General features: G+C 44.4%; 1 protein-coding gene across 1 annotated transcript in view; it reads left to right on the top strand.

Moving 5' to 3' along the window:
• The window catches only part of ephb6 (eph receptor B6), a 30800-nt gene extending 18892 nt beyond the window's left edge, over positions 1–11908 (top strand). The window contains exons 6-19 of the mRNA XM_031576291.1: positions 3369–3524; positions 3867–4138; positions 4481–4562; positions 5872–5996; positions 6320–6482; positions 6688–6802; positions 6888–6943; positions 7334–7450; positions 7627–7874; positions 8112–8330; positions 8494–8643; positions 9812–9996; positions 10126–10281; positions 10534–11908. Of these exons, the coding sequence (XP_031432151.1) occupies positions 3369–3524; positions 3867–4138; positions 4481–4562; positions 5872–5996; positions 6320–6482; positions 6688–6802; positions 6888–6943; positions 7334–7450; positions 7627–7874; positions 8112–8330; positions 8494–8643; positions 9812–9996; positions 10126–10281; positions 10534–10639 (2150 nt within the window). The 3' untranslated portion in view covers positions 10640–11908. The remainder of the gene's footprint in view (positions 1–3368; positions 3525–3866; positions 4139–4480; positions 4563–5871; positions 5997–6319; positions 6483–6687; positions 6803–6887; positions 6944–7333; positions 7451–7626; positions 7875–8111; positions 8331–8493; positions 8644–9811; positions 9997–10125; positions 10282–10533) is intronic.
• Positions 11909–12268: the final 360 nt, after the last annotated feature.

A 12268-nucleotide genomic window follows, 5' to 3' on the forward strand; every position in this document is an offset into this window, starting at 1 on the left:
ATGAGTAGATATTTATTATAGTGTTTGAAAGCTGATGTCCAGGAAAATCTTTGGTTTAGTTTTGCAAACTGGGAAAATCCAGTAGTTTTTATATAATACTGGTAGATGGGAACACATAAGGGGAAGTAAAAACAGATTAAAGCATATAATTACAAAGATTAAAATGCACTTCCTGTGGTGAATTTAAAAGGGGGATGATTCAGAAACAGAGAGAGAGATTTTTCTTTTTTTTTGCTGAAAAGAACTACAGTGAGTGTGTACATGTGTGAATATGTGCAGCTTCTATCTGTGTTTGTTGGTCTCTATATAGACCTGCATACGTGCCCCTTTACACAAGTGTGTGTGTGTTTATGTATGTATGTGAATGCACAGACATATGTGTGTGCGTGTGAGAGTGAGTGTGTGTGTCTGTATGTGTGTGGTCAGAATATAATGCTGTAAGCAAAAGAATAGAATGAGCACAGCAGAGAGATGTAGGGAGGGAAGAGAAATAGAGAGAGAGAGATAAAGGGAGGGAGAGAGAGTAAGAGAAATTAGGTCAGCGATCTAAATACCAAGCACTACGCCTATGCCAAATTATACACTTCAGTGCAATCGCTGTCTCTCTTTCTATCTCAGTCTTTTTGTTTTTCTTAGCTCATCCACATCCACTGTCTGTTTGTCTCTTTCTATTTCTCTCTATTCTCCATCTCCCTCTCTAAATGCCGACCATCTTTCTCATCATCTGACTCTCGCTCCAAGACTCCCTCTTTCATCATTCCCTCCACAACCAAGCCTTCCCCTTTCTCACACACACACACACACACACACACACACACACACACACACACACACACACACACTTACTCTCACTAATACACATGCACAAAAAAGTACTTACTCTCATGCATGCATTTATGTACAAAAAAGAGCAACTGTTCAACAATCCCTTTTTCTTGATTTATTTTTCTCTCTTACTAGCTTTCTTTCTCACTCCCTCTCTTTATCTCTATCGTTCCCTCCTGCCGTGGTTGGCTTTAATGTAAGGGAATGTGCTGGCGACTCCTTAATGGCCATAAGCTGTATTAAAGCCACTGTGTGGAAACAGAGGAATGTCAGGAGCATGGAGAGAGCGACTCAGACAGAGAGAGAGGCCAAAGGCTACGTGGGAAAGCAGGAGTCGCAGCGCTGCGATTGGCTGCTCCTGGGATGGGAGAGAGTGAGTGAATGGTGTGGCATGTTCAAGACGGAGCGTGATTGTCAGGAAAGATGAAGCAAACTCCTGCTCTTTGTCCCAGCCTGAGCTGAACACGACTGATAATGTGATTCATAATCCTGAAAGATAGATGGGAAATACCCTTCTACTAAACTGCCTCTGTCTCTCTCTATGTGTCTATCTTACCTGCCCTCTTTAACTCACCCTCTAAGTGCAACCACATTTCCTTTTACTCCCCATATCTACATCTGTTTCTCTGTCTCCCTCTATTTCATTTCGCTTCACTATTTCTATTCCTGCTCAAACTCTGTTTATCAGCCTCTTTCTATCTTAGCTGTTTTTCCCTTTTCTCCCTTCCTCACTTCACACCATTGCGTTATGAATCGCAAACTTGACAGACAAGTGAGAACATGAAAATCCTTTTATCCATTTAAGTATCCCCAGCGGTCTATCCCCACCTTTGCAACTTTTTGACAGTCTCTCTCACCATCTATTTTCCGTGCGTGCACTACACACGCACAGACACACACATACACACACAGACACACACATACACACACACTGACACACAGAATTAAGAGGTGCGACGTTGGTATGAGAAGGTTATCTGCGTCAAGTCAGAGAATGCGCTCTGAGGTCAGCTAATGGCGGCACAGAGGGCATCATGTCCTGAGGCATGTTAATGTGGTCCAGCTGTATACTTCTCTCTCTGAGTACCACAGCGACTCTTTATGGAGGATGTGATGGATACAAATGTGCAATGGACAAACTCCCTTCAAGTGTCCTCACAGTGGCATGCTGCCTGTTCCATTCTCAGATCGTCTCTCACCCTCTTTCTGTTGGCTCCTCTTATAACAGGTTTATTTTGACAAGCTGGGTAAATGTAAAAAAAAAAAAAAAACGTGAAATGCCATGTTCTGCCATAGTTGTTTTTATACCATGGTTTTCTGGGCTTTTAAAGGCAACGTTGTGAATTTCTGACGTTTTGTGGATTGGTGGATTGTTTTTCATCTAAATTGAACAAATGGCAGCATGAAAGGAAACAGCATGTCCCCTAACTGTACCACGAGCCTCGTTAGAAGTCCTCCTCAACATCAGAGAGACATCTTGCCGTGGCCAGACGGCATGGCTTAATTCTGAGACAAGCGAGCTGTTTCTCAATGCACCTGCCAATGCATTCCCCCGGGCTCTGAGAATTCTGTCTGTCTTTGAAGCTGATCCTCTGCCAATGACTCCTAACATACTCTGGAAGGGCTACCAGAAATGGCTGCAGCGTGACTCTATGTTCAATTTGATGTCTCAAACATTTTCTGCAGTGACAAAATAGAATTCACTGGTAATAGTGGGGTGTAACCAGGCTGCCCTAGGAGTTTGTCTTGTGATGAGTTCTGAAGGCCACATGGCAGAATGATGATATATCAGACTCTGTAAATCCAATTAGTGAAGATTGATGTATGAATCGTGATGGAATGCGCAGTCGCAGAAGGTAGCTATTCTACTGGCAAAGAAGATTTGATTCGTCTAATTGCATATTTACTTCAGATCGAGATAATGGATGCCCTGGGGTAAACACACTTCACAAATGACTAGTTTGTTGGTGAAGCTGTGGCAGCCTTTAATAAGCAAGCAAGCTCGAAGAGAACCGCTTTGTTGACATTTCTAATTCTTGTTTTGTTGGTCTTGGTCTGGAGATCATTAACATAACAGATTTGATTTAGTGCAATAAGATGTGGGAGGGATGCCCTCGAAAAGGGAGCGCAGCAGCAGTGCTGTGATGATGTCTCCAACCCCCACACTACCAGAGCTGAAGCTTTCATGAGTGACGGGGTGTCATTTCAGCTGACATTGGAATGCTTATCTGTATCTGAAAAATGTGCTGTTTTTCTGGGGGTGGACAGAGCTTTGAGGTTTTCACACCTCATAATTCTCTCATGGAAGTTTTGAAAATTGCTATGTTGTAGCTATGTTTTCAATTTAGTTTGTGGGGTTTCAACACTACACATATATGGAAGGAAGCAGCCTGCCTATACCTTGTGGTCAAATGTGGACATCCTCTAAAATCCATATCTGTTGGGCCTTACACAGTGATTTGGCTGATTGGCTGGTGTTTGGGAGAGGTATAGTTTGGTAACTTCATTTCTCTCTCTTCTCTTCTTGTCCCTCTTACCCTCAGCCTGTCCTGTGGGATTCTTCAAGGCCACAGCCGGTTCGGTGCCGTGCACTATGTGTCCAGCCAACAGCAGAACGAGCACGGAGGCCTCCATCATTTGTGAGTGCCGCAGTGGCTTCTACCGGGCGCCCACTGATATCAACACTACAGCTTGCACAGGTATGCACAGCAGACATGGGATTACAGGCCACCATTCCCACCGGGATGATATATTTGTTGTGGGATTATGTACTGTATTATAGAATGTTTTCATTCCGACTGATTATATGTTTATAAGATGATGGATTTAAGCACCAAAGCGCTTATGATATATCCCTTTTTAAATTCACCTTCTACAATCTCCTGTGCATTTTGTCTACCCAAGCAGCTTTCCCAAACCCCCATGTATTAAGTCATGCCAGAGTCAATATAAGACATGGCCAGAACATTTACATTGAACCTGAGTGATGGATATAAAATGTTTTGAAGCTGAGTTTGCACTCTTGTAAATTTCATCCTCAGCTCCTCCCTCTGCCCCTGTGTCTATGTCCTGGGAGTACGAGAGCTCGGAGGGCGGTGTGTCGCTCCGATGGCGCCCCCCGCAGGACATGGGTGGCAGGAGTGAGGTGTGGTACGGGGTGGTGTGCCGAATCTGCCCCTCCGCCACACAATCACCAACCGCCATGTGCTCCTGGTGTGGTGAGACTGTCACCTACACACCCGTCCAGACTGGACTCCGCCAGACCAAGGTCACCCTCAACAACCTCCTCACCAGAGTCACCTACCTCATACAGGTACAACAACAACTACATCTCCCATGAGCAATCAGTGTATGTCAGTTTTGAGTAGACGACTCAGGTCTATGTTCATCACTGATGTATGCTATATGCCTTGACTTGAATTTGTCTCAGCACACAGAGAACCCACACAGAATGTTTAGGAAGAGGATGTGTATACTCTTTCTGTACAGTGTTTCAGCTAGGAGTCGGGTCCGTGTCTGTCAACTGAGAGCACTTCTATCAATAATTAAATCACACAGCTTTGTTGTGCGAGCATAATTTCACTGCACTGCCAGAAATTCACACTGAATTATAGAGCTTAACCATCATTCAATGTTTCCCCTTGCTGACTTGCAGGTGCAAGCTTTCAATGATGTGTCATCTTTAAGCCCTTTCCCGCCCCAGTTCTCCAGCATCAACTTCACCACCAGCCAGTCAGGTGAGCCACTCAGGCTGACACGTTAAAAGTTAAAGGCCATGCCCTTAATCTGTCCGGTGCTCTGTCCGGCCTGTCCGTATGCGTTTGACTATTTTTGCTCTGCATCGCTCTTTGTCTGTATCTGTCAAGTGCCATCAGTCCTTCAGTTTTTCTCTCTCTCTCTCTCTTTCTCACGCTCTCTGTGGTGGTCTTTGTCTTCCTCCTCTCTCTCTTCCTCTCTCTCCACCCTCCCACTTGTCTGCTCTCCAGACTCAGGTGGCTTTGGGTCACCATAATCTGTCAACTCACATAACGGTCAAGTGAGGAAGGAATGACCGAGAGCGAGGGAGAGAGAGAGAGAGAGAGAGAGAGAGGGAACAGGAAGGAGGGGGGCAGAAATTTGGCTGAGTACAACTAGATCATTTTCACTCACTGCGGAGAAGGCCAAAGTGCAGGCTAAATATGAATTGTAAAATAAGAGAGGTGAACCACTAGAAGAGATATGTGTCTCTCTCCACACAAAAATCCTCTGGTGGATCTAACTCCCTCTGACGTGTAATGGGTTGGACTGTATGTGGGACTGCTACTATTTCTGTGAAGTTGTGTGCACTTTAACCACTGCACTGTGCCGTTGCTCTACTTCCATTTACATTTACATGTGGTTTATTTAGTTACCAGACCATTTTATCTGAGGAACTCACAAGCAAGAACTTGTTTTTGCAAAAGAACATTTGGCGGAAGAATTGTGGAAGAATGGAACAATCATGACAATTACTGTTTCAAAGGAATCTGTAATCAAAATAATTTTGTTATTTCCTGATCACGCTGATGATGGTAATGCTGGTAATGGCTCTAATGACACGTCAGTGTTGGGTTGTGTCAATGCCAGGTGGTTAACTACGAAGATTACATTCTTTGTAGCTACATTGCTATATTAATCAACCTCCCTCTCTTTTTCTCGTCCTTTCTCTCCCTCTCTCTCTGGTTTGATTGTCTACTCATTCATCAGTTAAAATGTCAAGATGTGTCGATAAATGTTGGTGCAAAATATGTGAATTTACAATGAGTATTATGAGGGACCAAGCTGCATCTGAAGCGCTAGGGACGGAGATCACCAACAGCTTTCAAATACCGCTCTCTCTAAGCCAAAATATTCAGCTTCTCCGGTTTACTGCTTGAGGCAATGCGATTTTTTTGCTTCTTTTGGTGTCCATGATTACATGTTCTTAGAGGCTACAGATTCAGAGCATGCAGTTTCCGTTTAAATCCATTGTTACCCTTCTGTTGACCTCTTTGCTAATCAAAATCTATCTCCCCTCCGTGTCCCCAGTCCCCTCCACAGTTCCCATGCTGCATCAGTTGAGCCGCGCTGCAGACTCCATCACTCTGTCCTGGCCCCAGCCGGATCGACCCAATGGGGACATAATGGAATATCAGCTCCGATATTACGACAGGGTAAAGCACCACACTAATATTACCTACCCATAATTCTGAATTAGAATGTACCTGGAGCAAACTTTGCTGACGCTCAGTGGCACACTGCACAAGCTACATTATTATCCTGTCCATGATTCACATAAGCACTGCCACATGTCACAAGACACAACACAATCATCCTTTGGTCTCACAATGAAATTCTGGAAATGGAGTCCTGCTCCGCTGGCTACTCTGACCCCTTTAACCACTCTTCTCTCTCTCTCTCTCTATTCCTCTCTCCCTCTCTCTCCCTCTCTCTCTCTCTCTCTCTCTCTCTCTCTCTCCCTCTCTCTCTCTCTCAGAGCTCAGATGAGGACTCTGCTGTGAGTGTGTTCAGTGAAACTAACACAGTGACGGTGGCCTCCCTGAACCCTGGCTCCATCTATGCCTTCCAGATACGGGCCAGGAATGAGCGAGGCTATGGACCATATAGCCACACCATCTACTTCAGTACTCTCGCAATGGGTATGAGCACAAATGATCCATCACTGCCTGAACACATGAATCAACACACTCTTAATATTACACAACATTTGGTGGTCAAACATATTAAATTAAGCCAGCATCTGCTTTGGCAGCTGGCAGGCTAGTGGTTAAGGAATTAGTGGTAAATTAAATACATTTTAAACAATCGTTTACTGCTTTCTGTCTCTCCCTGTGCATTATTCAGAGGAGCGCTCGAAGCAAATCCAGAATCGTCTCCCCCTACTGGTGGGATCGGTGATGGGCGGAGCAGCATTCCTCCTGGTGGTTATTGCGATTGTCATCGTGTTCGTGTTCAAGAGGTAACGATGCTCTACCTCACATCAACAACGATCAAAACATATGTGCCCCTACATTTACATAATTGAACTTATTTCTATATTTTAGCAAAAGGAGAGAGAGTCCATACAGCGATAGACTGCAGAGATACATCAGCAACAGGGGTGAGTGTCTGAGTGCATATTAAAGCATGCATATATACACTCTTACTCATACTCATTTCTGCACACAGAATATTTATTCAGTCTCAGTGTATAACCCTCTGAGAAACTTAGTCACATTGTTTAGTGGATGCAGCAGTCATCCCTTAATCTAGAGCACAGAGCACATATATAATGCATCGTTCCTCTAGGGCACAGCTGCATGGAGAAACAGGAAATATAAAAGCATGTGCATTGGCTCCAGGAGTGTCCCTGAGCTCCTCCTTAGGTCATATCACACAGCTGCATCGCTGACTCTGCAGCATGCAGACTCTCCATCTCCCTGCAGACCTCATGCTGACTGGCGCTGTCATCCTCTGAAATCTTACGAACTCATCCATATGCGCTTTTCAGGGGGAGTGAAATACTATGTGGACCCATCGACTTACGAGGACCCCAGCGAGGCGGTCAAAGAGTTTGCCAGAGAGATAGACCCGGCTCACCTCAAGATAGAGGAAGTTATTGGTGCTGGTAAGAGTCAAGTCCGATACAGTTTCATGGTCAAGACACAGGATGTTCATTGTGTTTGACCTCTGACCCAAACTGTACAAACATCCAAACAAGGGGCTTAACTGGCCCAAACAGTTGCTTTCACCAGCAGCTGTGTAAACACATTTGGGTTTCTGTCCCCTCCTCTTCCGTCTCAGCCCAGTTTGGCGAGGTGTCTCGGGGGAGGTACCGTCCCCTGGGCCGGAGAGAGGTCCTGGTGGCCGTGAAGACCCTCCGCTGGGGCGTGACGGACCGGGAGAGGTCCATGTTCCTGAGTGAGGCGGGGGTGCTTGGACAGTTTGACCACCCCAATGTGCTGAAGCTGGAGGGGGTAGTGACGCACTCCCCTCCAGAGAGGATCATCACAGAATTCATGGAGAACGGCCCGCTGGATGCTTTCCTCAGGGTGAGTGGGAGACGACAGCACCTCGCGTTTATTATCATAGCAGTGCATTTACTTATTCTTCCATTGCAATGCACGCATGCTGTGTTTCTATCATGCTCAATACAAATTCAATTTGTTTTCTCTCCAAATTCCTCTCTACCTGCTCTTACCCTGTACTCTTCCTCCTCTCACTCATCCTTCAACACCCACTCTCTCTCTCTCTCTGTCTCCCTCTCTCTTTCTCTCTCGCACTCACAGGAGAACGAGGATCAGTTCAGTGTGCTTCAGCTGGTCGGGATGTTGAGAGGTGTGGGTGCGGGGATGCGTTACCTGTCTGAGAGAAACTTTGTGCACCGGGACCTTGCGGCACGCAACGTGCTGGTCAACTCCAACCTGGTGTGCAAGGTGTCTGACTTTGGCCTGTCCCGCCTGATGAGGGGTCTGGACCACAACATGCCCACGTACACCGCTTCCCTGGTGAGTTCAACCACAGCTACAATTCAGCCACAGTGTTTGCTTGCAAAATACATTGACATTGTTCTTCATCAACAGCCAAGGCATCTGAAGCTCATTCCCCATCCGAAAACTTCTAATGTGCCGGCATTCCCTTCTTTTGCGTTCCTCACGATCTCACCTCCAGGGCAGCAAGATTCCGGTCAGGTGGACAGCTCTGGAGGCATTCCAGCATCGGAAGTTCAGCTCAGCCAGTGATGTCTGGAGCTTTGGCATCCTGATGTGGGAGGTGATGTCATATGGGGAGAGACCATACTGGGACATGAGCAACCAGGAGGTGAGGGTCCGGTCCGGTCCGGTACGGTACGGGTCGGTGTACCATTAGAGACGACTCTGAGAATAAGAACAAAAGCCTGGGATCTCTGAGGCCTCTGAGTATTTTCCACCAAAATAACAAACACCCTTTAAACACACTGCTGTCAGCTCTGGCCATGAGCACCTAAGCAATGCTACAACTAAAACATCCAAATATGGAAAGGCAAGTTTACATGAATCTTAAGACGTACACAGAGTCCCAGGGATAGGGACAATCACATCCTTCTAATAGGTTAATTAATGCAAAGGGAGTGGTAAAACTATATCAGGAAGCAGACCAATAGAATTTCACATATTTCCCAATAGCCAATATTTCTGGCTTAAGAAAGTGTGGAAAACCTCTATGAGAAATTCACTTAGCCATGATTAGATAACATTATACTCTGCAGAAATGATTAAGCTAGGAGATTCCTGTCCTTCGTTAGATATGCCACGTATTCCCTGAGAAACTGTTTCAAAACGACAAAGAAGTAAACCTGATCCTATCATTATTTTTTCTATAAGAACAAAGCTTGTGGTTTTAAACCTGAGTATAGTCAGACCTTATCCAGTTATCTAAAGGTTATAATCCAACCCCATTGTCTTCTTGTTGGACTAAAGAAACTCTCCACGTCATAAACCAGGTTTGAAGTCCCCCAAAAGGACCGTGCTTCTCACTGGTAAACATTCAGCAAGGAAACTGAGAAGGAATATGACACAAGAAAGTCTGCTTGAAAATAAGTCAAATCAAACAAGAGAGATGGTGAATACTATTCTGTATTAACACCAAATAAAGCAAACCGTTTCCTCCTGATGCCATGTCATTATTTGAGTTTTGAAGACAAATATAGCTAATTTCATCTGAATGATTCCTGTAACAACTGACCTTTGAACCTCAACAAACTGAAAACATCAAACACATTATAATGAGACATTTTGAGATGAAAGAGAATGAGTAATGGATGGTTGAGGCTTCTGAATGATGTAACCCTGGAGTCATCCTACTGATTTACTTAAATCAAGCGTCCATTTATCATGCTCTTATAAAGTACGGGTTTTGCTGTAACCAGTTTTCTTGTCCTCTTCCCGGATCCTTTTTATTTCTTCTGTTGCTCTGTTGATCATCCCTGCTCCTAAACTTTCCTTTCCAGGTGATGAAGGCAGTGGCGGATCAATACCGCCTTCCTGCCCCCCACAGTTGCCCTCCTGCCCTACACGCCCTCATGCTGCAGTGTTGGCAGGCAGACAGACAGGAACGGCTTGGCTTTGACTCGCTCCTCTCCTCCCTGGACAGACTCATCCGACACCCGGCCTCTCTCAAGGCAGAACACAGCCGGTGAGAACACAGTCATCCGCCCTCATTCACTTACAATAACAAACAGATTTGAGGTCTGATGTTTACATCGCAGAGGCTGTAGTTACTACGTATCAGTGCTCAGTATCAGTATCTCTATTTTCTCTGAAGCCCAACCCAGCCCCTTCTGAGTCCGACACCCACAGACCTGTCGTCTGTAGTAACAGTTGGTGACTGGTTAACGGCCCTCAGGATGGAGAGATATAAAGATGAGTTTGAGAGAGCACAACTTACAAGTCTGGAGAGAGTCAGCAGACTAACCATGGAGTAAGTGCCTCAACCAAACAGCCTGTATCAAAATAATACCATAATAAATATTAAATTAATGAAGTTATGTTGTCTGTTAATTATCTAGTTTTTTACTTCCATATAATGTATCTGGCCCGTAGATGACTCATCAACAACCTTAAATTATCATGAAGCCTCTTTTACTCAGTTTACGCTTCCCTCATTCTCTCTTCTCTTCCATGTTATATCCTCTCATTTATATATGCCTTTGTCTGCCATTGTTTCTTTCAGAGATGTACAGAGTCTGGGGGTGAATCTTCTGGGTCACCAGAGAAAGATCGTTAAGGCTGCTCAGCAGCTAAGGACTCACCTCACACAGGGCCAGGTGGAGGTGTGAGGCAGATCTACTTCCTTTTCGGGAGCATTATTGCATTATGGGATTTCCAGTCCTTGAAGTACAAAGCTGTTCAGGACCAGGAAGGTGCACAGAAGGAGGGAGAGGACAGTCTGAGAAGAAAAAAAGTGTCATAGGGATGTTGTTTATTTCAACCTTTTGCCCCTCTTTCTCTCCCCTCCCAAATAGACTCTCTCCTCTTATCTCTGTCACACACACCCTGCTACTGACGAACACTACCTCTCCCTCTCACTTGTTCGATATTACTCATTCTCATTGAATGAAAAATAAAAGTGATCATGGTGTTGTTCTTATTGCTTTTGAAGACAATAATAGCACAGACAATCAAAGCCCATTAATGGTACTATCGTTGTGGATATTGTTTCCAAAGTATTGCTTCATCTTGACAAAAAAAATAGCAAATGTTGTAGAAAGTTTATATTGCATTTATATGGCGTCACGCAGACAGACACAGCATACTTGTCAAATGAGCACCCTGTGAATTACCACCAGCATGTTGGTAGATTAAACTGTGATGAACTGACGACTGAGAACTTTGCAGACAGGTTGCAGGTGTTAAAGTTAGTATTACTCAAAATTTCAAATTTAAGGTGATGTATGTAATGTATTACCCTCTGCAGTCTACTAGACAATGTGTCATTGCAGTTACAGTAATAAAGACACAAGGTGCTTAGAATGCACCGGGATACTTAGAAACACTAACCCCAATGTGCCTTCGGAATCATGGTTAGTGTTAGTCATGGTTATATACAACACCAATTCCACAGGGCAAACAACACTACATCTTGTGTCCTGAGCTGGACTGCAGTTGAGATTACGTATAAGTATTGTTGAGGTATCCCTGACAATTTCATTTTCATTGTCTTGATGTGCACTGAGTTGAATCCACAGTCCTTCAGCACTGCAGGTATACAGAACACATCCTCTGTGTGTATCTCACCACTCACAGCCCCTTATTTAATATGTAGCACAAAGTCAGAGTGACTTGAGCATTGTGGAAGTGAAAAAAGTCTAAAGGACATTACATGTGATTTCATTGCCAACTTAAGTACGAAACGGGAAGTATTGCTCTTTGTGTATAATAATGTGTGTTTATGTGTGCGTGTGAGTGTGTATGTGCGTGTATGAACGAGTGGGGTATATTTGGTTTGTATCAAGTGAAAACTCACTTGTTGTGTGCTTATCTGTCTGAGTGTTCATCACTATCCACTATTGTGAAAATTTGTAAAATAAAACATGATTTTATTTAAACGCATGGCTCTTTACTAACTACATGCTCCATTCCTGTGTGTGCTAACGTGTTCATTTTCAGTTACATCATTCATGCTCAATTGCTCCATCCCGTCAACCTATTTTTTCCATTTCCATAAACCCAATTTTCTTTTTTTCCCATAAAAAAACCTGGGTCAGCACTCTGCTGGTGAATAATCTGTCTCAGTGATCAGCTGTTGTCAGCAGTGCAACAGCAGTCTTATAGAATGCAGAGGGCATTAGATTCTAATCTAGCATGAGGGCACACCAGATTGGCACAGAGAACAGGTCAGGGCATAAGTGGGTTTCCCCATCCAGGCGACAGAATTCTCCAACCCAGCAGTTTATAAAATCCTGTGG

The sequence above is a fragment of the Clupea harengus genome, chromosome 11 (assembly GCF_900700415.2).
Source record: "Clupea harengus chromosome 11, Ch_v2.0.2, whole genome shotgun sequence".
Classification (NCBI taxonomy): Eukaryota; Metazoa; Chordata; class Actinopteri; order Clupeiformes; family Clupeidae; genus Clupea; species Clupea harengus.